The sequence below is a fragment of the Lissotriton vulgaris genome, chromosome 3_1 (genome assembly GCF_964263255.1).
Source record: "Lissotriton vulgaris chromosome 3_1, aLisVul1.2, whole genome shotgun sequence".
Lineage (NCBI taxonomy): Eukaryota > Metazoa > Chordata > Amphibia > Caudata > Salamandridae > Lissotriton > Lissotriton vulgaris.
Genome location: NC_141689.1, coordinates 939,800,792 through 939,824,075, shown reverse-complemented (window position 1 = coordinate 939,824,075; position 23,284 = coordinate 939,800,792). Strand labels below are relative to the sequence as shown.

At 45.9% G+C, this 23,284-nt stretch overlaps 1 protein-coding gene across 2 annotated transcripts in view; it reads left to right on the top strand.

Annotated features, from left to right (window-relative positions):
* Positions 1–23,284, top strand: part of NMRK1 (nicotinamide riboside kinase 1) — a 290,257-nt gene that overhangs the window by 75,563 nt on the left and 191,410 nt on the right. For both annotated transcript variants that reach the window (XM_086961285.1, XM_086961286.1), the window contains exon 3: positions 12,344–12,434. In XM_086961285.1, the coding sequence (XP_086817411.1) occupies positions 12,344–12,434 (91 nt within the window). The remainder of the gene's footprint in view (positions 1–12,343; positions 12,435–23,284) is intronic.

Here is a 23,284-nt window from a genome sequence, read left to right as displayed (position 1 = left end):
CCCGTAGCCACCTTGTTGTGTCTTCCGTCAGCCAAGGTGTGATTTTCAAGTTATACATTATAGTCCTATCCCAATGTGGGGCCAGGTTTCACTATATATTATTAAGCAGGGTCATCTAGTTCTGAATTACGGTCTTGTTTGTCTGCTTCCCCTCTGGGCGATTTACGTCAGGTGCTTGTTCTCTCCTGCTGCCTGCTGTAGGAACTGCTGAAGGTTTTTGGGCTCTCCGAAGACCTTCGATCTGCCATCTATTGTGATCTTGAGGCGAGCCTGATATAGCATAGCATAGCGTATGCGATGTTCATTTCTTGGAGATTCCTTTTCATTGGCAGGAATTTCTTTTGCGCCTCTTCGACCTGTGCTGTGAAGTCCTGGTAGATGGACATCTCTGCATCCAAATATCTGATGGTCTGCTATTCCCTGGAGTGACGCAATTCTGCATCCCGGTCTCTATAATTGAGAATCCATAAATATTTCGGAAAAGGCTTCCCTCTGTAACAAGTCAGCAAGTAGCTTTTCTTTGAATCGCTCCATATTTCCTATGTTTGTAGTTTAAGCAGTTCCAGTTATTCTGAAGTTATTGTGCCTGGAGAGTGGCTCCAAGTCCTCAGCTTTGGCCTAGAGCGGTGGTTCCCAAAGTGTGCGCCGCAGCGCCCCGGTGCGCCGTGATGAGAAGCCAGGGGCGCCGCGGCGCCACCCAGGATGTGGGTCCTTTGTGCTGAACCTGATCTCAGCCCTCGCCCTTTGCATTTTAATGGCTCAATTAAGAGCTCGGTGCAGTTACGTAGAGTGCTGTGGACATTGCTGTATGGTTTGTTTCAGTGTTTAAGCACTGGTCTTTGTTTCTGAATGAACGTCCTACCCTGTGCATTGTGTTTTTTTGTTGACAGTAAATACAAGTTACACAACGCTCTGGTGCTTTCCATTTTACTTTTCCTTTTGTGGAGTGTGGCGGCGTCTGTATATGCTTTCCTTCGGACTGACCACATATTTCTGTCAATCGATATTTTTGTTAACGGTATTCTGGAATACAACCGAGCAAGTGTGTGAGACAACGGTGGAGTGAGTCATTATACGAGGGACAATTCGGGAGCATAATGCCAGCAGAAAGGTGTAGCATACATCCATTACGGATAAATAAGTAAATTGTGTTTTGCAAAAGCAAGCACAAAAGAAGCGGGGGGGGACGGGTGGGTGGGGGGGGTTCTCCGTGAAGAGATGAAATTGGTCCCTATTCTATCCCTACTCCCGGAGTGCCTCGTCATAGCACTGTTCCCTCCAGCCCCGACCCTTCTCCGTTTTCCACTTTCAGCCCTGAGGAGTTCCAGCCGGGTGCGTCTTGTGTCATAAATCGGAATTACATTGGAGGCAGAAATAGCTTTGAACACCTTCTTGTGGCTGACAGCACGGCAGAAATAGAGTGGGAGAAAGCTGTCAAAACAGCAAAGGTTGTGTTAATAATTACTGTTGTAGAGTTGGATTTTTACAGTGGGGCCAGTACACTTCCGGTTTGGATGTATCGAATAGAGGTGAACAGCCTCGAATAAGTGTGATAGCAAGTGTTCAAAGAAACGGATATTTGAAAATATAGCTTACAAATATTTCTTTGTGGCAAATACTTTTTGAAGGAAGGGTACTAAATTGTTTTTATTCGCAAGGAAGCAGCATTACTGTGAGGTGTCAGAGCGCTTTACATAATAACCAGTTGTGATACATAAGGATTTAGGAGTACATGCGTTACATAAAAGATACAAGCAGAAAAAAATTGCAAATGTACAAGTTATAAAGTCACACAGGGAAGTGATATAAACAGAAATAAATTGCAAATGTACAAGTAGTAAAGTCACCCAGGGAAGATACAAATATAAAAAATTGCAAATGTACAGGTTGTAAAGTCACTCAAGGAAGAGATAGAAATGGATAAACTCTAAGTCACATAGGAATGGTAGAGAGTACAAAGGTCTACTGCAGTGGTTCCCAAAGTGTGCGCCGTTAAAATAATGGTGGGGAGCCACGGCCCGCTGCCAATTAGGTCAAGGGAGCCACGGGTCAAAAAAGTTTGGGAACCACTGGCCTAGAGTGATGTTAGTGCTTTCTCCATCTTTTTGGGATTCTCTGCGGTTGTATTCCGAGTGTCTACTGTGTCAGAAAAACCTGCGTTCTATTGAGTCGAGGCTCTGTGCGTGCTTATCTATTCTCTTCAATATTCTATCAACGCAATATGTCAGACCATCCAATTTCCCATTGATAGCAGTTAGAGTAACTTTCATTGCAGTGAGAATATGGCAGAGGTCTCCTCAAAATTCCGCTTCCTGGGAAGGTGCGTCTGCACCCAGCTTCTCCTGATCTTCGCTTCTTAGCCCGAGAGGCTTGCGTTGTTCGAATTGCAGCTTTGATTGTGTCTTATCTGCCTTCCCCATGGTCTTAGTACACAGGCACCAGGATGAGTGAGTTAGAGCTGGATGCGTCCTTTCCAATGCTGCATTATAATTGGTATGGCAGCCCAATGTGCCTTTCCTGTAGTTCGGTGGGGTTTTCAGTTATACTGAGGGGCACAACCTCATGGGGGTGAAGCTGATTAGTCCACTTTGCTCTCCCCAGCATTCGTTACATGCAGATGCAGCTCCAGTACTTTTTCCCACGTGTTCTACCACCCTATTTGCTCACAGGAGCGGCTGATGTAGCATATCTTTGGAGATGTTATATACGTATTGTGGCCTGTATTGCAGAAAAAGGTTTCCAGTAGTTAGAGTTCGGAGTCCTGCTGCAGGAATTCGGTGAAGGCCTCTGTGGCACGTGCAGTGCAGATCGTCAGTGTCTGTAGGTTTCAATGTATTCCTGAAGCGTCGCTGCCGGCAGCACCCACTTTGTGTGTCGCAGCAGCCTTGGCAGCCTGGCCCCAGACGGTAAGCAAGTCAGCAGGGAGGAGGCAGTCACCACCCTGCCCGCATGCCTCTCCTTACTAAGGGTCACTCTCCAGCGGTCCCGCAATCGGGCCCGCGCTGTTCTCACAGCCGTCTATGACCCACTCACCGGCTACAGGCAGCAGGCTCGTAGGCTTCCACTGCGGTGCACTCGGCTTTGCAGCAGTATTTCCCCGGATCCGTGAGGATTCTGCCTGACCTCTCATATGCAGCGGTCTGGCTGTGTCTGTCGGCCTCTGCTGTAGTCTCGGTCTCTCAAGTCCAACAGGTTTCTGCGGCCTCCTCCGCATCAGTCGACCCAGTCTCTCTCCAGCCCGCATGCTTGCGCCTGCCGTCGGTTACCACCTGTGGTGCTTCGAATTTTTGTTCCGGACTCCTGATCTTGTCAGCATCTTTCAGGGGCACCGGATCAGCAGTCTATCGGCTTATGAATGTAGTTATGGTGCAGGTTAAGGAAGGATAATTGCGGCGCCCGAAGGCGCTCGCTTAAGACGCGGCCATCTTCGAGCTAGGCAAGCTCTGCCCCGTGAATATGTATTTGAATGGAACTACACAGGCTTAAAGGAGGATCGGATCATGAGAATGTAGATAATAATATGGCTGGGCTAGTTGACCCACCAAAAAATAAAAACTAGTCAAATTGTCTAGATAACCATAAGCACATATGGCAAATTGCATTGGCAATACTTTGTTATATTTTTTTATTCATTATAACAGCACAACTTACTTTTTTGTAGTCTGTTCCCATCAGTACTGTGGAAAATCCGCTGTTTCCATTATTGACAAGGGAGGTGGGGGAATGGGTGAAGCCTTCATGTGTCATCAACATCGGACTTGTGGGATTGTAGTCCGCACAATGTTAGCTCTTACACTGAGTACCAATAATGCACCTTCTGGTACTGTAGAGGAGGGCTGGGGGAGGAGTTTCAGAGTATGGTGGGGAGGGGTTTTAAATATTCTGTGGTGGTGAGTGAGCTCTGGTAATAAGGCAGACCGGAAGACCGGATAGCTGTCTCTTTTGTGGTGGAGTACCTATCAGCCAAACTCTAAATCAGGCACCATGTTTGGTAACTATTTCTGTGGCTTTCACTTAATTTTTTACAGTAAAGGCAGTCATTAACCTTTTGAGCATCTTGACATTTAGCTTTCAACTGCTTTTTAATGGTCCAGTTGTTTTGACTACATTTCAGTTAACGGCATTGAACCAACATTACAGTAAGAAAGTTAAAAGTGTCTTCTTAAACCTTGAACAAACATAACATTTTAAATTATTTATGCACTAGAAATAAAGTTTTAACACCGCACTAAATGTGTATCTTACTGTGCTGCTATCATAGACTACGAATAATCATTTGTTTTGCTTTTAGTCTGGTAGTCGCTAGCCAGCAAGCATCTCTCATTTTTAATCCCTCCTCAGTGCTTCAGTTTTACCTCGAGAGCAACATATATGGTTGACCTCTTACCGTTAAAAAATGAGTCTATACCTTTTGGTAGTACCATTTGATGGCTGTTGTCTGTTCCGCAAGAATGTTGACTCGACCCTTAAAAATGTTTAGCAGAGCCGTGCTGAAGACTATGCGACCGGCTTGTACATGATGGGGAAACCAGACGGCCAACTGAAGCAGACCTTCGAGGGGCGGAAGACCACCCACTCGCAGATGGACCAGGAAGAGGAGCACGTAGACCTCCAGCCCCCCTCTACTGCAGACCTGAAGTAACTCCTGCTTGCCAAGCAGAATAGCTTGACTTTCATCGAGTCAAAGATGGATTCCATGAACGCCCGGCTGGACGGAGTGACGCATATGGTTGACAAGCATGAAGACAGGCTGAAGGAGGCGGAACGCCGTATTTCAGACCTTGAGGATACCGCCGCTGCCACTGCCAACGCGTCCAAAGCGTCCGACATGGAGAGAGTCCTCAAGGTGATAGCAGCCAAGAATGAGGACTTGGAATCCAGTTCTCGCCGCAATAACGTCCGCATCCTGGGCGTGGCGGAGTCGACAGATACAAGGCACATGGAGGATTATGTTGAACGCCTCTCATAACACTATTTGGGAGGGATGCCTTTTCGCCTGTATTGGTGTTGGAACGGGCACACCATTCGCTCTCTGCTCGTCCAGTCCCGGGAGCCACTCCTCGCACTATCATAGCTTGGATACTTAACTATCGGGACCGCGACACCGCCCTCCGGCAGCTTCGGTTTGAGGGAATGGAGGTGTCCCTTTACCCCGACTTTACCATGGCGGTGCTGGAACAGAGGAGGAAGTTTCTCTCAGTAAAAAAGAAACTGCAGCAGCTCAACCTGCCATACGCCATGCTCTGTGCGGCACGGCTTAAAGTCACACACTCTGGAAAACAAGTTTTTTTTAATACCCCACAACAGGCGCAATGCTTTCTCAAAAAATCTGTCAAAACAGCCAATGGCCTGCGCCTCCCCTTCTCTTCCCCCGGATGTACAAGCTGGAGCTTCCGACATAGAATGAGGCGGAGCTGCACCGGACCTGCACCGAAAGACGTGACATAAAAGTGAACTTGCCGTTATGTGATCCCCCTTCCCTCGGACGCACCCTCCATGACATCGATTCTGGGCAAGGAGGGGAAGAGCTAAAGCACAAACAATAGACAGCCCGGTCTGCGCTGCCTCTGGCTGCAGGCCCTCCGCTCTACCCAATGATGCAGAGTACACGTTGCTCTGGGCGTGATTGACTTGGCAAGTCCACCATCTCATTATTGTGACCGGCAAGCTGGTAATGACAATATCCTGAAGATCCCAACATCCTTGGAATGGTCACCTATTAAGCCATAGACTTAATGTGTGCATTGCCACGAGATGACCTTCTACTGATGCCCGAACACCCTCGCTACTGCGAGGAGGTACTGGCTGCCCTCTGGAGCCCACCCATCAGGCGAACCCTTATGTTTTCTTCTTGTTCCCTGTTGGGACTGGGATTTGCGGAATTGTTGTGCGAGGGGAGGGTACACAACACAACAGATTGGGGTTGCTGTTGTGGGAGGGGGGAGGGATTGGGGATGGCTTCCAGGTTTTTCGTTCGTTTTGGCATCAATACCACTCCACTGCTCGTTGAAGTCTCATATAGCCACACACATTCTGACCTACCACGATCACGTCCACTGCTGCTATGTCAGAGACCCGTCCTACAGTGTTCAGATATAACTTCCTTTCATGAAACGTGCGTGGTTTAGGAGATACCCGAAAGCGGCGTCACTCCCTAGCATATCTTGACCGCCATGGCATCCACTGCGCCATGCTGCAGGAAACACACACTTATCTCCCAACTCGTCCCTCACCTTCGCCTCTCGCTGGGCTGCTCACAGGGGGTTCTCCTGCTATTCCTCATATGCCAGAGGCACCTCAGTGCTATTGAAAAATACACTCCCATACACTCCCATTGGTTCATATGCAGACCCTCAGGGAAGATATAACATACTGTGGGGTAGGCTATTAGCGCAATCCATTACTATGGTGTGAGAAGTTGGCCTGGTATATAATGCTCACTAATTCTAGTGATCACTTTGTACCATGCCAAGCAACCCTTATGATGATTGGTTGTAATTCAACCTTGTAGACCAGTTATCCTAGTGGTAACGTGGACAAAGCAGTCTTAGGCTAAACTCTGAAAGGCATGTGAAGCCAGCTGTATTACCATACAATACCCCCTTGAATACCAAATGAAAGGGACACCACACAGATATATATTGAAAATATATATTGATTTATTAACTATAAAATCCCCTGGACTCTTTATGAGCACAGAAGCACAAGCGTTAAATCACAAGACAGTTTAAAATACTCAAAAGTTGCACAATATGGATGAGCCCTAGGGGCCACCTAAACCATATACTAAGAAAGTGGTATAAGAGATACCAATAGGAAAGGGAACAGGCCTAGGGCCTTGGGAATCGCTGGAGCTATTCGAGACTAGCAGTGACTAAGTCGGGAAAGGCCCGCGGGACTCGGGTGCAGTGTTCAAAGTGCACGCACTTTCCAATGCAAAGTCTATGGTGCGTAAAAAGTACAAAGTTAAAGAGTTAGGAACCTTCCGAGTGACCTAGAACGCTGAAACTTAAGACACAGGCCCTTGAGATGTGTACCAGTGTAGGAACACCGGCGGAGCTGAGTTACCTCACCCACAGGAAGCGGGTGCACAGGGTCGAAGTAGTGTCGGGTTTCGTCACGCTGGTCGATGGTGCTTGGAGCTGAAGATGCTGCAGGCGGCTCGATGTGAAGAGTTCCGGTGGATCCAAGGGTGGATCTGAAGTTGTGAAGACCTGAAAGCAGAGGGGACAATGTTCAAAGTCACTAGCCAGTGACTACCGTGGAACCAGATTGGAACCAGGCGATGTCGGGTTCAAACAGGCGTTGTCGGGTAGCTTCTCTGTGCAGCCACGTGGACACCGGGAGTCGAGGACGTCCAGGAGTCGGTCACGAGCTGTCCCACGCAGGCTTCTCGCTGTTGGCGGTGTCGGCGACCTGATCGGAGCAAACAGGCCTTGGCTAATGCAAGCCACACAGGAATCAAAAGATGCTTAACACTCGGATCAGCAAGGTCAGAGCGAGTGCTCCTTTTCACAGGAGCTTGGGCAAGTCTGGAGCAACCAGACCCGCTGTGCAGTTCGTCGGTTTCATCGCCAAGATGGCCGCCGACCACGTGGCTAGTGGCCGGGATGGCGCGTCGAGTGGCACAATGCAAAAGGTCCCCACGCAGATCGTGGAGATGCTGGGGGGCTGATCTTCGGTGCAAGGGCTGCTCGGTGGTGGGGGTTCTCAATCCCCAAAGCACAACGTCGAGGATACCTCAGATGCTGCGCAGTCAGCTTTTCGAGTGTCTTCCAAGATGTCCGGTCCCACGTCACTCGGTGCCTCCACGGGTCCCTTCTTTGCAGGGACTGTGGATCGGGCTCTGAGAGGTCTGGGAGTCTGGGTCTTGTCGGGCTCTGGGCTCGGGCTCCGGCGGGAGGCGGCGGCAAAGCAGACGTCGAGTTGCTGGTTGGTACCTGTATTCACAGGGTGGCCACTCCTAGGCCACAAGGGAGATTCTCTTCAGTCTTCTGAGCAGCAGAATGTCGAAGTCCAGTCTTCTTCTTTGTTTAAAGTTGATTCAGGATGATCTGCTGTGCAATGGCACTGCTCCCACTCTTATTCCCAATCTGAGGGGTGGATCACCTACTAGGTCCCTCCTCTGGGAGGAACCAGGAAGGGGGGCGGTTACACCCCCTTTCCTTTGTCCAGCTCCTCGCCAGGCCTGGGTCTGGAAAGTCCCAGGACCGGTTTGGACTGGCTTATGCACGGGGACACCTTGTGTGCCCCGGGCATGTCTCAAACTATTCAGCCCTGTCCTACCCAATACACAAAACCCTGTCTGGGGTGGTGCTCGCACCTCCCAAGGCAGGAAACCCTTTGTCCAGGCCACCATCTGCCGAGTTTCGGTCAGCAGCAGGAGGCCAGACTCGTGTCTGTGGTGGCAGCATCCATTTTGTGATGCTAAGGCTCTGGTTAACTTTAACCGGGGTTAAGGCTACACACATGTCGTGTCCCTCTAGAAGGGTGGAATGCTATCCCCGTCGACAGAACTGTCGAGGGGATAGTATTCCAATTCGTATGACACCTTACTCGACATGTTTTGATAAAGCCAAACCAAAGATAGCATTTAACCGCGAGGATTATAATGCACTTAAGAGTATATGGTATGGCAATATCCCGGAACAGCTTAGGGAGTGGTTCCCGACAGCTGCAAACAGGCTCAGCTCATGCTAGAGCACCATCTCACATATTTCCAAGCATTCTGCCTCCAGGATTGAAGAGGCCTTCCATAGGAGTGGCTGATAGGAACATATGTGTCCAGTTTAAGGTTAGATATAGGGATACTATATCTAAGTAAGAGGTGATTACACCAACTTACCCCAGCTGAGTGATCAGCCAGTTGTGTCAAATATGGAGGCCAGGCCAGGGGTGGCACAATACATGCTGCAGCCCCTGGTAGGCCTTGGAAACACCTATGCCCTGGGTACCTATGGTACACTGTTACAGGGGCCAATAAGGTGAACCAATTCCAATTGGGTTATGCACCTAAGGTACATGGAGTCCATTTTAAGGAGAGAGCAATCAGCCTGGGGCCCTGAATAGCAGGATCCCAGGCCAACTAAGTCAAAAACCAGCTAAACACCAGGCAAAAAGTTTGGGGGTAAACATAGTCAGATATCCACCTTCCTACATATGGTATCATGTTATGGCCCAAACTCAGATGATCCAGAGTTTTTCCGGGTGCTATGGGGAACGGTACAGGACATTAATACCACACACCTGATATGGGGAGGAGACTTCAATGTCACACAACCCCAGCCTAGACAGGTCGCACCCGCAATCTCTTCACTACACAGCTTCTCAACGAACACTCAGGAACATTGTGGGGGAACACTGTCTCGTCAACTAGGAGGACCCACCATCCAGAAACACTGCAAGGCTCCTGTTACTCCTCTGCCTACGCCTCCTGGTCTTGCATAGATTACTGGTTAATCGACAAAGGGTTAGCAACTTGGACGGCACACACCCCTTATCTGCCACGCACGTATTCGGATCACTCTCCTGTATTGCTGGCCCTCACCCCGCCGCAAGAGGAGCCCCCATATTTTGCATGGCGCCTCAATCCGCATTCACTGCTTGACTCTGTCTTTAAGGATGAAATAGAACAAGAAATGTCAGATTTCTTCCTCCGTAACGCTGGCTCCGTTCCTCAATATTCTACGATATGGGAGGCTTCTAAAGTCACCATACGGGGTATCTGCCTGGCAAAAAGTGGCGGGGTACTCCAAGACATCAGACACACGCTCTACAAACTAGAGGCAGACTGAGTCTACTCTCCAGTCAGTGCCCTCTCCTACACTGCAGGCACACCTACGCGAACTACTAACTGACTACCATGACACTGTAGAACGTGAGTGCAAATTCAGAGGGAAATACCACAAAGCTTGACAATATGGTGAGGGTGAGAGACCGGGTAGAGCATTTGCCTCCGCTATTCGCTCCCCCCCACGCTTCACTAATACGGCCGTCGCGAGCACTACCTCCGTAGTGCTGCGCACATCCGTTGGCCGACGTGGCCCCGCCTGCTTAATAGAATGTTCCGCACCGGGTTAAGGGACATGGGAGGGGGGGAGTGATGCTTGGTGGGAGGTGTCTTTAGGGGTCAGAAAGATGAGGCTCAGTGGCCCAATACTGTTACTATCCCACTCCTACTATTTGATTCTATATTTGTATGTTTTGTATTGTTTCCTAGCCTATGTTGAATCTTACGAAAGAGTCAGGAGGGTCAGATATTTTTTCACTTGGGTCATCTGGGAAGTGCATGAATCAAAGGCCATCTGGGACGTGCATGGATTAAAGGCCTTCCTGCAGAGGTATGATGTTCTGAGGCAATTCAATTTACTGTGACAAGATACCAGAGTTCGGAGTACTTTTATATGTGACTTCCTCTGGTAGCTTGGCTGTCTCCTGCTTGATCTGGTGCCATCTCAATAGGGTGTCCTGTATTTAGTTGTGGTACAACTCTCTCATTTTATCTCAGATAATGGCTTTGTCTCCTATTCCAGCCACTCTGAAAATACTTTCTTTAATGTGTAGGCAGAGTAGTTGGTCCTAAATGTCTTTCAGAATTTTAGCCAGTAGTTTATGTATTTTCCCTAACTACGTGTACTTATTCCAACATGATCTAAACATTAAGTTGCAGGAAGAGTTAAATGAGTCCTATTTTGCTATTTGAGCCCTTGATGCCTCCCTTCAAGTTGCAGATTTCGATATTTTCCTTATGACAGGGATTCTCCAAGTTCTCAATCTTGTCTGTATAGTAGAGAGAATGTGCCTCAACTGCCTCAAGTGATGATGGGACCTCAGTTGTCAGGTCTGTGAGCTCTCTTTTGATTACATGCTTTCTCAAGCCTTTGCCCTCACACTTCACATCCTGGAGCTGTCCCATCAGATATCTATAATTTCTTTCTTTACATTTACGCTTCCGTGAGTAAATATATTCATAGCTTTGAAGGGTGTTATTTTTTTCTTAATAGCAGTGGTGGGCCAGGTCATGGTCAAAGGATGCAGAGATTTAGGACTGCCTCTATTTATTGTAGAACCAGCAGTCAGGATTTTAGATTGCGTTTATCGAACCTGCTACCATCTCACTTGATCATATCAGAAGTTTTTATCTTACAATTAATACACAAGTCGTAATAAAGTCATTATCTAGAGTCTTTTATAGCCACAACAAAACATCTCTCAAAAACAACTACATGCCTTGCCTTCAGAGCTATGAATTGGATACATTTGAAAATAACAAAGCTTAAGAGCTGAGCAGTGAAACTGAGCATATTTGCATGGCCACACCTTCTGACTTTGCCCTAATTCTGAGGTGCAACGTATTTTATTTATTTCAAAATATAATTTACTGTTACTATTGTTCAATCAATATAACTTGCACCGTTCATGGCCCTCAAAATAAGGGGGAACGTCTGCCATTCATTATGTGACTAAACTCACTCACTGGTAAACATAGGACGTAAAATATGGTAAGTGTTTGATGCCCAGATGGTGGTGCTTGTAGCCCTGGTGAGCAGCTTTGAAACTCCTCTGGTTGTTATACTATCTTGGTTAAATTAAATATATGGGGCCAGCACAAGAACCTATTCTGCTGCCTCTGTGAGCAGAATGCTTATGGGAATAGGTACTTATAGTTATTTACAATTAGGGGAGAATGAACCGCGCACCAGGGTGTGTTTTGCATGTCCTTTCATTTGAAATTGAAAATGGAATAAAGGTAGGTAGGTGTACTTCACCCAGCAACTTGAGTCCTGTAGCCTCGTTCTCATCTCTCATTAGCCTTTCATTCATAGTGTGCCTCTAACCCTGCGCTTCCCTTGTAGCAGCCAGCCAGGTGCACGTGAAATGTCACTCAACGTTTACCTATATGTGAAGTCTTACTGGCCCTGCACCCCTGAACTCCTATTTGATATGTTCTGCAAGACTGAACTATATGGAAGGTTGTATCCAGTCCTGACTACCACTAAAAGTCGCATGGCCTGGCACGGCCAGCCTTGTGCAGTACCACAGCCCTGGTGCTCACTCAATCAATTCACATCAATCCACTCAACATTTGCTGTTACCTTGAATTTAAGGTAAATAACGTTTGATAAAAGAATGTAAGAGTGGAATTGATTATAAATGATCATGAAAAAGTTTCTTTTTTACTACCTTAACTTTTCACTACCTTAACTTTCAATACTTAGAATATGTTCGCCAGGTTAAATACATCTGGTTCATGCTGATTACATTTGCATGCGTACCTATGACGATTTTCATAACTTTACCATCATTCTCAAATAATATTTTTCATATTTTTATTTTTGTCAAGCGTGACAAATGGTGGGAAAACAACTTTGACAAAAAGACTTCATACGGAGCTTCCAAACTGCAGCAGGATTTCGCAGGATGACTACTTTAAGGTAAATGAAATGCATTTGGCAATTTAGTAAAAAGTGGTTTAACTTTCAATAATATCCACCTCTGACACAGAGCTCCCAAGTTTCTCAGGTTCCATAAGAAAGACACAATCTGAAATGGCTCAACTACCAACATATCGACCTGGGTAACGAGAGCACCATTTCTAAGAAATAAAATAGTGCATGTCAATATTAGTAGAGATGTCCTCTTTTACTGAGTAGTTTGTGCCCGAATTAGTTATAGTACTCCCAACTGGAATGAAAACCAAAGGATTTTCACTGAGTTCTCCGGTGTGGGTGGGCTGCTAGATTAGCAGGCGTCCAAGCAGATGGCATCGTATGTGTCGGGGATCCACAAGTCATCATTTCTGTTCTTTTAGTGTTCAGTTTCATAGGGAAGCTGGTCAACCAGTGAAGGATGGTGGGAAGGTGAGAACTGGGTACGGTGCAGCCAGCATTTGATTCTGGATCCAGCGTCAGCAACATTTGTATGCTGTCCAGATAATTGTATTAGATAATCCCAGAGGATTTGATGAGGTAGGGCATTGGCCTCAGGTTCATGTTGTAAAGGACTCAATCAATGATAATGCCTATGGTATGCTATAGTCGACTGAATGAGGAAACCGGAGGCTTTTTGAGAGGAAGGATGAGATGGAGCTTAAGGCCTTAAGTTCAGTGTCCAAATCAGAGGTGAAGGAGGTGGGTTGGGATGATTATACATGAAAAGCAGCTGAAAAGTGAGGTATAAGGGTGACATCTCCATTTCAGTGATCTTCCATGTGGAGGCTATTCTCGAGCTGCAATGTGGCTGTTAAGTTGTATTAAACCTGCACTATCTTTCTGAAAGGGTCCATTGGTAATTGAACTGCAATTGTCTGGATTACTCGGATGAAATTGGAGATTCTTTAAATGATTTGATATGGGATATTTTCAGAGTATCCACATAGATTCCTTCTCTGAAGGAAAATTTGAGGATTCTTTGAACATCAGAGAAGCCTGAGGATAACCAGGTGGTGGAAGGGGGAGGGGGGTTCTTAACTTGAAGTCTGCCAGCAAGCAGGAGTCCGGTGCAGATTCTGGTTTGTGGCATGAGGCAATTGGTTGCATAAGTCTTATGAGCAGAGAAGAAAAAGTTACGTACCTTCCTTAATAATTTTTCTCATGCAAATAATCACCTCATGAATCTTCCCAGATGACAGATTGGATCTGGAAACTTGAAATAGTTCTCCTGCACCAGCAGGTGGCACCTTTGCTCTGTCTCCAAGCTGGCTCCTCATAGGTCATGACCATATAAGTTGCCACTCAGTGAACTAACGCAAAAACCACAGTTGATGGACAGAATGCAGAACAATGTCATACACTCACCCCAGTACAGAGATCTGGGCCCAAATCCATCGTTTTTTTGCACTCCACACCACCCCAGTTCAGACATGGCCATATGCAAATCAGTCTGACCCTGTGCCTCATGGGAACAGTCCAGCCCAAACTGCCAAGCCATGCCTTCCCTGGACCGGAAACAAGCTTCCGAGGACCGGTTTCTGGCATTCCAGCCGTCTTCAGCCAGGCTTGCTTGAATCCAGTGGTGTGGAGAAACATGGGACTCACGTCTGAGCATACCCATCCCACTCGGGGTGAAGACGGCTGGAATTCCACGAACCGGTCCTTCAAGTGGATTGGTCCAGTTGAAAAGGTTAGAAGTACAAAATTTGTAAAGTTTCCACCTCCCCATGCAGAAAGGGACATTGTCACTTTTTCAGAAGAAAAATCCTCCTTGAGCGAGTCTCCACTGAAATTGTAGCTACCTCCATGGAACCAAAGGCTGGATACTTGATACTGTTTGGTCCTGCTGGAGACTTGGCAATTTATAGCTGATAATGTTCTAAATCTCAACGCAGAATGGGGCTTTTTGTATTTTTCAGAGGAGTTGGGAGCCTTTAGCCAGACAAAGCTGAAATTTAGTCCAACGCTGTGGAGCTATCGTTCAGATACTTTGCAGGGGGATCCTATTAGAGTCCTCCCCAGATCCTTAAAGTGTTCCGAAGAAAGCCAGATGACGGTTAAGCTTTGTACGTTTCACCAACCTCCAAATACACTCCTAGTCCCTCTATGACCAATGGAGTAAAAGTTCCCTGCCTACCTGCTTTTTCTTTACTTCCTTACTGCAAACAGGCCATAAAAGACATGTGCCAGGGAAATGTCAAAATGACACTTGGGCTCTGAGATCCGGGAGGGGACAATGGAAATCACCTGCGTACTCCCACAAGTAACACTAAAATCAGTTTGAAGCAGGATTTGGACCGACAACAAAAAAGGAGTCAAATGCCTGGAGGGACATACGCAGAGTCCTCTTGAAACCATACAGGGGAAGCACATAGCGTTCTGTTTCATCTTGATCCTTTCGAAAGACGTTTTACTTGTGCCTCATAGAGACCTGTCAGGCACGATATGTCAGTGTTGTGCCTACAGCATGCCCACAACCCCCACCCTAAATATTCTGCTGAACTCCGATGAGTCCTCTCTGCCCCTTCAGGTTGACCCATCAATCAAATTGACATATTGTGTACCTCCTGGGAGGAATTTCACACCTTATCATACCTCATCCAGTCAGAGTACAGTCTGGTCAGTTCTCACTGGCTAATGATAATTAACCTCCTGAAGGTTTTGACAGTGAACAGGTAACTTTCTAAAAGTTACTTTCCTTTAGGGGTTATTAAAAATCTGACTTCGTCATTGAATTAGATTTTTAATACCTACACAAATCTTGTGGGCTACAAGGGCTTCTTAGGATTGACTTACTAATATTTAAAGGGGAGATCTTTACCTGTAAAAAAGTGTTATTTTGACAGTTATCACTGAAACACTCAGGCTATATCTGGTAGGCTAGGACCCTGTATTGAGGGTCACTGTAGTGGATGGCATAATAGCAGCTGCAGACCACAGGTGGCATTTAACTTCCATGTCATGGTTGATTTTCTGCATCATATACTTAGGATTTATTGGAAAGGTAAAAGCACCACCCCTGTTTTAAGACCATGTCAATATATTTCAGGGGCCAAAGCACATACAAAGGGCTCTGGATAGCAGTGTCCCAGTGTTTGAGATCAAGGCTACCATCAGGTGAGTCCCCAAAAAAGTAAAAAACTGAGGTCGACCACTCAAACGGGTCACTTTTCAATAGTAGGCACATGTGTCAAAGACAAAACAGAAACTGATTGTCACTAAAGCTGGCAAGCCTAGTAGTAGAACACCCCGGACAGATGTAGGAATAGGCCATAAGGGTCTTAACAGTGTTAGGAGTAGTTGTGAAAAGTTACCACTCAGTCACCAAGGCAATTCCGGAACCCCTACACCAAAGCCATGGTGATCTCTCTGCATCCAGACATCCAGCAATCCAAGCAAGTATGTAAAAGCATCCAGGGGAAGCAAGCATCAAAGTGCAGCAAGAACCGAAGGCCCACACATCATGGACATACAAATGTTTTGCCATGCATAACTGTCTACTGGCCACCAATTAAGAACCAGATGGGCTGCCCCTCCAAACACTAGTGCAGGAGCAGTGGGTGGGTGGGCAATCTAGAGAACAATCATCAGCATGGTCCATGGTGAAAGACACCTCCGAGAATATGGGAAACAAGGAGAGGAATCACACTGCTCAGTCCGCTGGATACTAATACAGCAGAACACTGACTGTAGTAACTCACAAGCTCAAACTCAGCCCAGGCCACAATCACAGCATTTGGCAAATAAATGTCATAAATAATGTTCTGCCTGGGGTACTGACAGGGCTCATCAGGCTGACCACCACAGGTCACTGCACGAGAACTGTCCCAAAAACGAGACCGCTCTGGCCCTCTTAAACTGTCACCCTACTCAAAATAGAATAAAAGGAAAGAACATCCTTCCAATGAGTTTGGAAAAGCAATGTAGATCGAACTCACTGAAACCAAACCAGTGGCAGAATGAAAATGCAGGTAGAACCCCTTCACAGTTAGAAAGCGAGACAAAAACAGCCCCTCCACCGCCAAAAGTAGCCCTTGAAAGCAAAACCATAATGCATGCATGTATGTATGTGTATGGTATTTTTTATAGTGTGAACCTACTGTTTTCTAAATCTGAGCAGCTTTGGAGCAGTCCGGATCGATAAAGGGGTGTTATTTCAGATCCTGGGTATAAAGATGGAAAAGGCCTGTTGCCTTGTTTTTTCCATTTTACACTACATAGACTGCAGTGTGATGGTGCCATGGCTGTTTATGTGCTGAGACCCACCAGAGAATGTGAGCTTGTCTGCAAGATAAGCGGGGAACTGTTTGTGATGGTTTTAGAAATGATGTAGCGATTTTAAAGATGTGAGCCGGCAAGGGGGGAGCCAATGGATTTCCATCAGTACTTTGTGATGTGTGACACCTTGGTGCCGAAGTGAAGCCAAAAGAACCCTGAATTCTATTGGGTGGAAAGTTTAGGCTACTTAAGTCTTTCTTTCATGTGCAGCAACAATGTAAACTCTGCCTTTCCTCATCAAATTTTGAGCTCTCACTCGGTATGGTACAAAGTAACTTTGAAGGAAACCTCCAACTAGGATCTTCTGTCTTATCCTCAAATATTCCCAACTGTAACCCGTGTTCCTTACATTCGAAGAGAGACAAGGTCTCCTTAAGTTTGCTTTCAGGCTAACTGACACACACATGTAGTAAAACCAAGAGTGTGGAATTCCTATAGCCTGATGCCCAGGACATATTGTTTGGGGTCAAGCACAAAAAGTTTTCATGTTTATTTTGTCCTTTAGACAAGTAGACCAAACCCTTTGGCTGCCAGATTACAGTACCACATTATGGATCAGAAAATGGTATTGTCTGCAGTTAAAGTAATATTTGTGACCATATGTTAATGCTGTTTGAACTTGTATTTATGGTTAATTAATACCTAGCCTTTATTATTAGGGTGAGCAGTAAAAGGAAATGACTGCACTACTGACAGTGGTTTCAATATAAAAATGTGCACACACGTTTGCAAAGTTGAACAATATGAAGAAACGAAAATGGTTACAGGATGCAATCTGATTAGATGCGAATATATGCAAAAGCTTGAAGGCAAGATTGAGGATTCTTTGCTTTCAAAATAAAATATTAATTAAAAAAAATGCTACTAGGAAAAAAATGATTTCTAAACTACTGTGAAATTTTAGGTACCATTTTGTTGAAGCATCATTTAGTAAAATGTGTGAATGCATGCTAGTATTTCCGAAAAATACTCATAATGGGAAAATAAGTGTAACCAGTTTCAACAAAATGATAGGAAACGTGGAAATAAACAACCATTGGCAAAGCCAATAGGCATACGATTGGTGGACAGCCTTTTGGTTTTTTCAATGCGTGTCTTGTTTTGAATTTTTTTTGTACAACTTAATTGTTTTGGGAGCTGCCAGGCCCTCATCATTCTAGCAAACCTTCACCAAAGCAAAATTATTTTTGGATCCAAGAAACACACTTTGTCACAGTAGTTCCTGGCACGGAGCAAAACTACTTTGCGTGCTGAAATGCTCCTTGTGAAAGAGCGGAATGCTGTCACTCACAGTGAAGCCAGCTGGTAGATGGAGAGAGATAGAATTGTAATAAAAACAAAAGGTCTTGTTAACTCCAGACCTTAATAGGGGCCCAATTCTTAAAGAAAGTCACAAAAGTGCACTCGTGGTATATGTCCTTGCATTAGTGCAGATTTTACGGCTTTTATGAACTCACAAGAATTTACAAAAGTAGGTCAGGAAATTGTAATCCTAGAAAATATTTATGAACTACATTTTAGCACGAGCAAAAATGTATGTGTAGATTTTTTTAATGCGAAAACCTGTTGAGCGGTAACAAGTCCACTTTCCCACCCACCACTTTTTCCCCCAATCCTGGAAGAAGTTTTACTTCTGCCAATGTCAGGAGTACATTTCCAGCCTTTCTCTGTATTGGAAGAGATTTGATATGCAGTGAGGAAAACCCATAAACATACAAGTTTGTAGGTTTGAACTGACTCAAAAGGGCATTCTAACCATGGGGAACTATTGCTTACCTCTACTTCCAGCCCCAGTATGTAGATCTGCAGAAAAGTGGTAAAATTAGGTAATTGCCTAGTATTCAAAGCATACTATGGTATGAGCTCTGGCATAATCACAGGGCCAATTATCCGAGCTCTTATATAATGAGATTGCTGTCATAATTTTTCATCGCACTACATAACATCAAGGACAAGTGGCTTTTGAAATAGGACAAGTAGATTTATGAAGCAAACTGTCCCATGGACTAGTAGATAATATATTAAATTCCACAGCCCTGAAAACATACACATGGTGGAAAGCTTCCTGGAAAGTAGCTCTCCCCTAAAGCTACACCCTTCTACAGAAACCTATTGTAACTTCCAAAGGTATTCCCTTCTCTGTGAAAATAACAGTTGAGCTGTCTTGTAGAGCCCCCACAGTCAACACACCGGAGAAATTGATTCTAGTGAATATAATGTAAATTATGTTCTAATCAAATTCTGAACAACTAATTGAATGACCATAAAACTAATGTTATTGTTTTGCACCTCTATAAGATAATGCTGTATTTATTGTTAGTTGCAAAAACAGTTGATGGACAGAATGCAGAGCAATGTGATACATTCCCCCCCAGCAGAGATCTGGTCCTAAATCCATCGTTTTTTTGCTCACCAAGCCACCCCAGTTCAGACATGGCCATATGCAAATCAGCCTTGACCCTGTGCCTCATGGGCACAGTTCAGCCCGAACTACCAAGCCATGTCTTCCCTGGACCGGAATAAAGCATCCTAGGACCAGTTTCTGGCTATCAGCCCTTCATCAGCCAGAATAGCTTGGCCACCTTCTTGCAAAAGTATATTCGGGACCTTAAGAAAGGTATAGATATGTCCTGGCGCTCCTGCCAGGTCAAACTCCTTGATGTCAGTGGGCCCCTCACCAAGATTCTGAACCTGGCGGAAAAGGCCAAGGCATCAGGCCACCCTATCTCTCCAGAGACCCTCTCATTCTGGACACAATACCCAGTGATTTCTAGGGAACGTGAAATGTGCCCTGTCCACCGAGCGGCGTCGTTCAAATTTGGGGGATCTGGTGACCTCAAAGGCTAGGGCAGTGGTACAAGGAGGGCTCTTTTTAGAGCCTTTTATCAAAGAGCTTGGCACATTCACCTCCCTGGATAAGGCACAAACATCTATCAGAAAGATATTCCAACCCCAAATTTTTACCCAAAGGTTTCAAGAAGACGCAGGACCAGTCCCGTCAGGGAGAGTTCTTTGTCCGCGGTCATAACACAAGAGGTTGTTCCAGAGGGTAGTTCCAAGTCCTAGCAGGTGAGAGTTCGCCATTCTTCACAACTACAGGTGGGAGGCAGGTTGGCAAATTTCAATCACAATTCGGAGAAGATCACATCCGACGCATGGGTTCTGCAAACCGCCACAGGTTTCCACATAGTTTTATGGGATCCCAATCAAATCTTCTCTGCCACGTGCACTGATTTTTGCTGATGATCAGGCAGCCTTGATAGACCAAGAGGTCTCGGATCTCCTGCGGAAAAAAGCAATTACCAGAACCCAACTCCACCCCCTGGATTTTCTTAGCAGCATCTTTTTAGTGGAGAAGAGATATGGGGGACAACGGTCACTGATCATCTCAGGGAGTTCAACAGATGGCTGGTTTATTGCCCTTTCAAGTTGGAGGGAATCCATCTCTTGTGCTACCTGCTCTGCCCGAAGACGGTACGCGTGGACTTAAAGGACGTGGCATACCTGACATTTCTCATATTTCCTCCTCACCGCAGGTCCCTCCAGTTCCGATGGCAAGAACAGGAATACGAATTCACAACACTCCAGTTTGGTCTTTCCTCTGCCCCTGGTGCTTCATCAAGGTGCTCAAACCGGTGATGGTAAACCTTAGGTCCAGGTCCCACGGATTCTGCCTCATAATATACTTAAATGGTCTACTCCTTGTGTACCAAAGTCCAAATCTATTGGTGGAGCAATTGCAGATGACGATCCATTTACTGGAGAGTCTGAGCTTCATCCTCAATGAGCAGAAATCAATTCTGGTCCATCCAAGCAGATAATGTTTCTGGGCTTCGTCATCGACTCAGTAGAAAGGACCTTAAGCCTTCCCTCCCAGAAAATAGCCACAATAAGCAGAGAATTTAGGAGAACCTTTTCCAGACCAACAATATCTCTCCAGCAGGTGGCCCGTGTGGTGGGCATGTTCTCCTCTTCCATAGAAGCGATCTTTCCGGCCCTCTATACTGCAGAGCACTCAAGCGACTTAAACCTTCTCATTTACGCAAGGGTTTACAGTATTCCGAACAGATTCCCCTCACAGAAAAGGTGAAGGGCAAAATGAAATTGTGGCTGGCAGACATGGTGGTTTAGATTCGGATCGCCATCTCCTGCTCCGATCCAGATTTAGTGATCGAGTCTGACGCCAGCAGGTCGGGTTGGGGTTCCTGCTGTGGGGACTCCTTTACAGGAGGAAAATGGTCAGCATAGGAGTAGCAACTCCACATAATTTGTTCAGAGCTTATGGCAGGGTCCTTTGCAATCCAATGCTAGACGAAGGACATGGTGCACTACACTGTGCTCCTGAAAAAGGACACCATTTCAGCCGTCCCGTATATCAATCATATGGGAGGCACCAAGTCAAAAGCTCTGGCAGACTTGGCCAAAGATTTCTAGGTTTTGTGTGTCCAACAGCGTATCAGTTATGGCGGAGTATCTTCTCGGAGCCTCCAGTGCAGTGGTTGACTGGTGCTCCATACAGTGGTCCGGCACGAGTCTGTGACAACTGACCCAAGTGTTTTCAGAACATTGGAAGCCCTGTGGGGTCCTTTCACAATGGACCTATTTGCCTCCAGGCTTGATCACCAAGTTCCCATGTATTTCAGATGGAAGCCAGATCCTCTGGCTACAGCACTGGATGCCTTCATACAGGATTGGTGGATAGAGATGGGATATGCATTTTCTCTGTTCGCAGTGACCATGAAGTTATTTGACCAAGTGAGAAGACAGAAGGCAAAAGTAGTCCTAGTCACTACGTGAAGGAGGTCTCAAGTATGGTTTCCAGATCTTCTGGAACTTTCCTGGGATTCTCCAATCCTTCTACCCATGCTCTGGATCTCCTTCGGAATCCCCTGAGCAATCATTACAAATTAGTGATCCTGAGACGCAAGCCCCTCATCGCTTGGCAGATTACCGGGCAAGCCTGGCAAGTCCCAGACTTTTGTAGGAAGCTGAAAGAATGCCGGCTGCAGCCTGGACAGAGGGCACCAACAAACGCTAAAGATCTGCATGGTCCAGATGTGTTTATTAGTGTGTTCAAAATGGTTAAGGTACCGTGGTGGTGCGATGTGGTCCCTATCATGAATTTGTTGGCATCTCTAGAATCCCAGGAATTAGTTTATCAGACAAACTTCTTTAGATCGCTCATTTCTGCAGGCCACGTCCCTTTGCAGGGGTCTCCTATTGAGGAACATTCGTTGGTGTGCAAACCGATGCGAGGGATACGCTTGGCGCTGCCCCCGAACCGAGATGCTCATTTCTTTGGGATATCAACAATGTTTTCTATCTCTTTTGGTCATGGTAGAAAATTAATACTTGTCACGCAAGGAGCTCTCGGCACAGCTCGCCATGTTGTTGTGCCTGGTGTCCTGTCGACGGGTGTCAGATGTCCGAGCCCTAGACATCACTGGTAGGATTTTCTCTCCAAAGGGTCACCCCTCATATTTTTGAGATGCACTAAATCGCATTTGAAAGTGGTGTCCTACCCAGCTTTCGATAAAGCCCCAAAGTTGTGTGTTGTGCACTTCCTAAAGGCACAGGAGAACATGATGGAAGAACTCCACCCGCCTGGAGAATGCCAGTTGTTAGTCTCCCTCAGGAAACCTTTCAAAGTAGTCACTCCCCCAACCAGATGCATCTGCTGTGCCAATCAAGAGGCGGGTTATGATGTTTCGCAATTTGGCGCACATTATGTTAGAGGTGCACTGGCCTCTAAAGCTTTTTCCCTAGGGACTCGCCTGGAGCAATCATTAATGCAGCAATCTGGTCTTCGGACTCTTTATTGGTTTTAATTTAAACTGGTCCTTGACATGGCATGGCCTCTCTGGTGGTGGATAAGCTTTGAATGAGCATAATCCTCACCTCCAGTCCTGACATGGAATGAAATATTTCGTAGTAAGCGTGAAGGAAAGTTTCAATTCTATTAAGGACATGGAGGCAAGGATTATTCCCGCCCATGGTTCCTGGGAATTCTTGCTAGCCCAAATTGATAATGGTTTATTCTTTTCTTCGGAAGTAATAAGTTCTAAGTATTTGGGTTTTCGATCATGGTCATGGGGAGGAGGTTTTTTATGTCTATGTTGAGTTATCGGCTTCCTGTTTTCCTTCCCCAAGAATGTCATCATGGTACATGTGTTGAGCGTATTCTGATAGGTTACTAAGAGATCTGATTTATGGCGTGCAGGTTCATGGCTCCTGTGTTTTGCTTATTTCCGATTCCAATGGTAATAAAGGAGAGTGATGCAAAAAATGGAAGTGCTCCTGTCAGTCAAAAAGGAGGAAGACATGCAGGGGATGTTCACCTGTATGGGAGGATCTGAATGTTGATTGGAGGAACTGTTGTAGTTCTTTTCCCTTTGCCTCATGGGAAAGTTAGATTTGTTGTTTACTGTTGAAGTCTGCTGGAATGGAATAAATAAAAGAAATCGGGGCATAATCCTTGCCTCCGTGTCCTTAATAGAATCAAACTTTTCTTCATGCTTACTAGGAAGTTTTTCATTCCTAATGTAAGAAAGATTACAAACTTGAGATAGTGATTC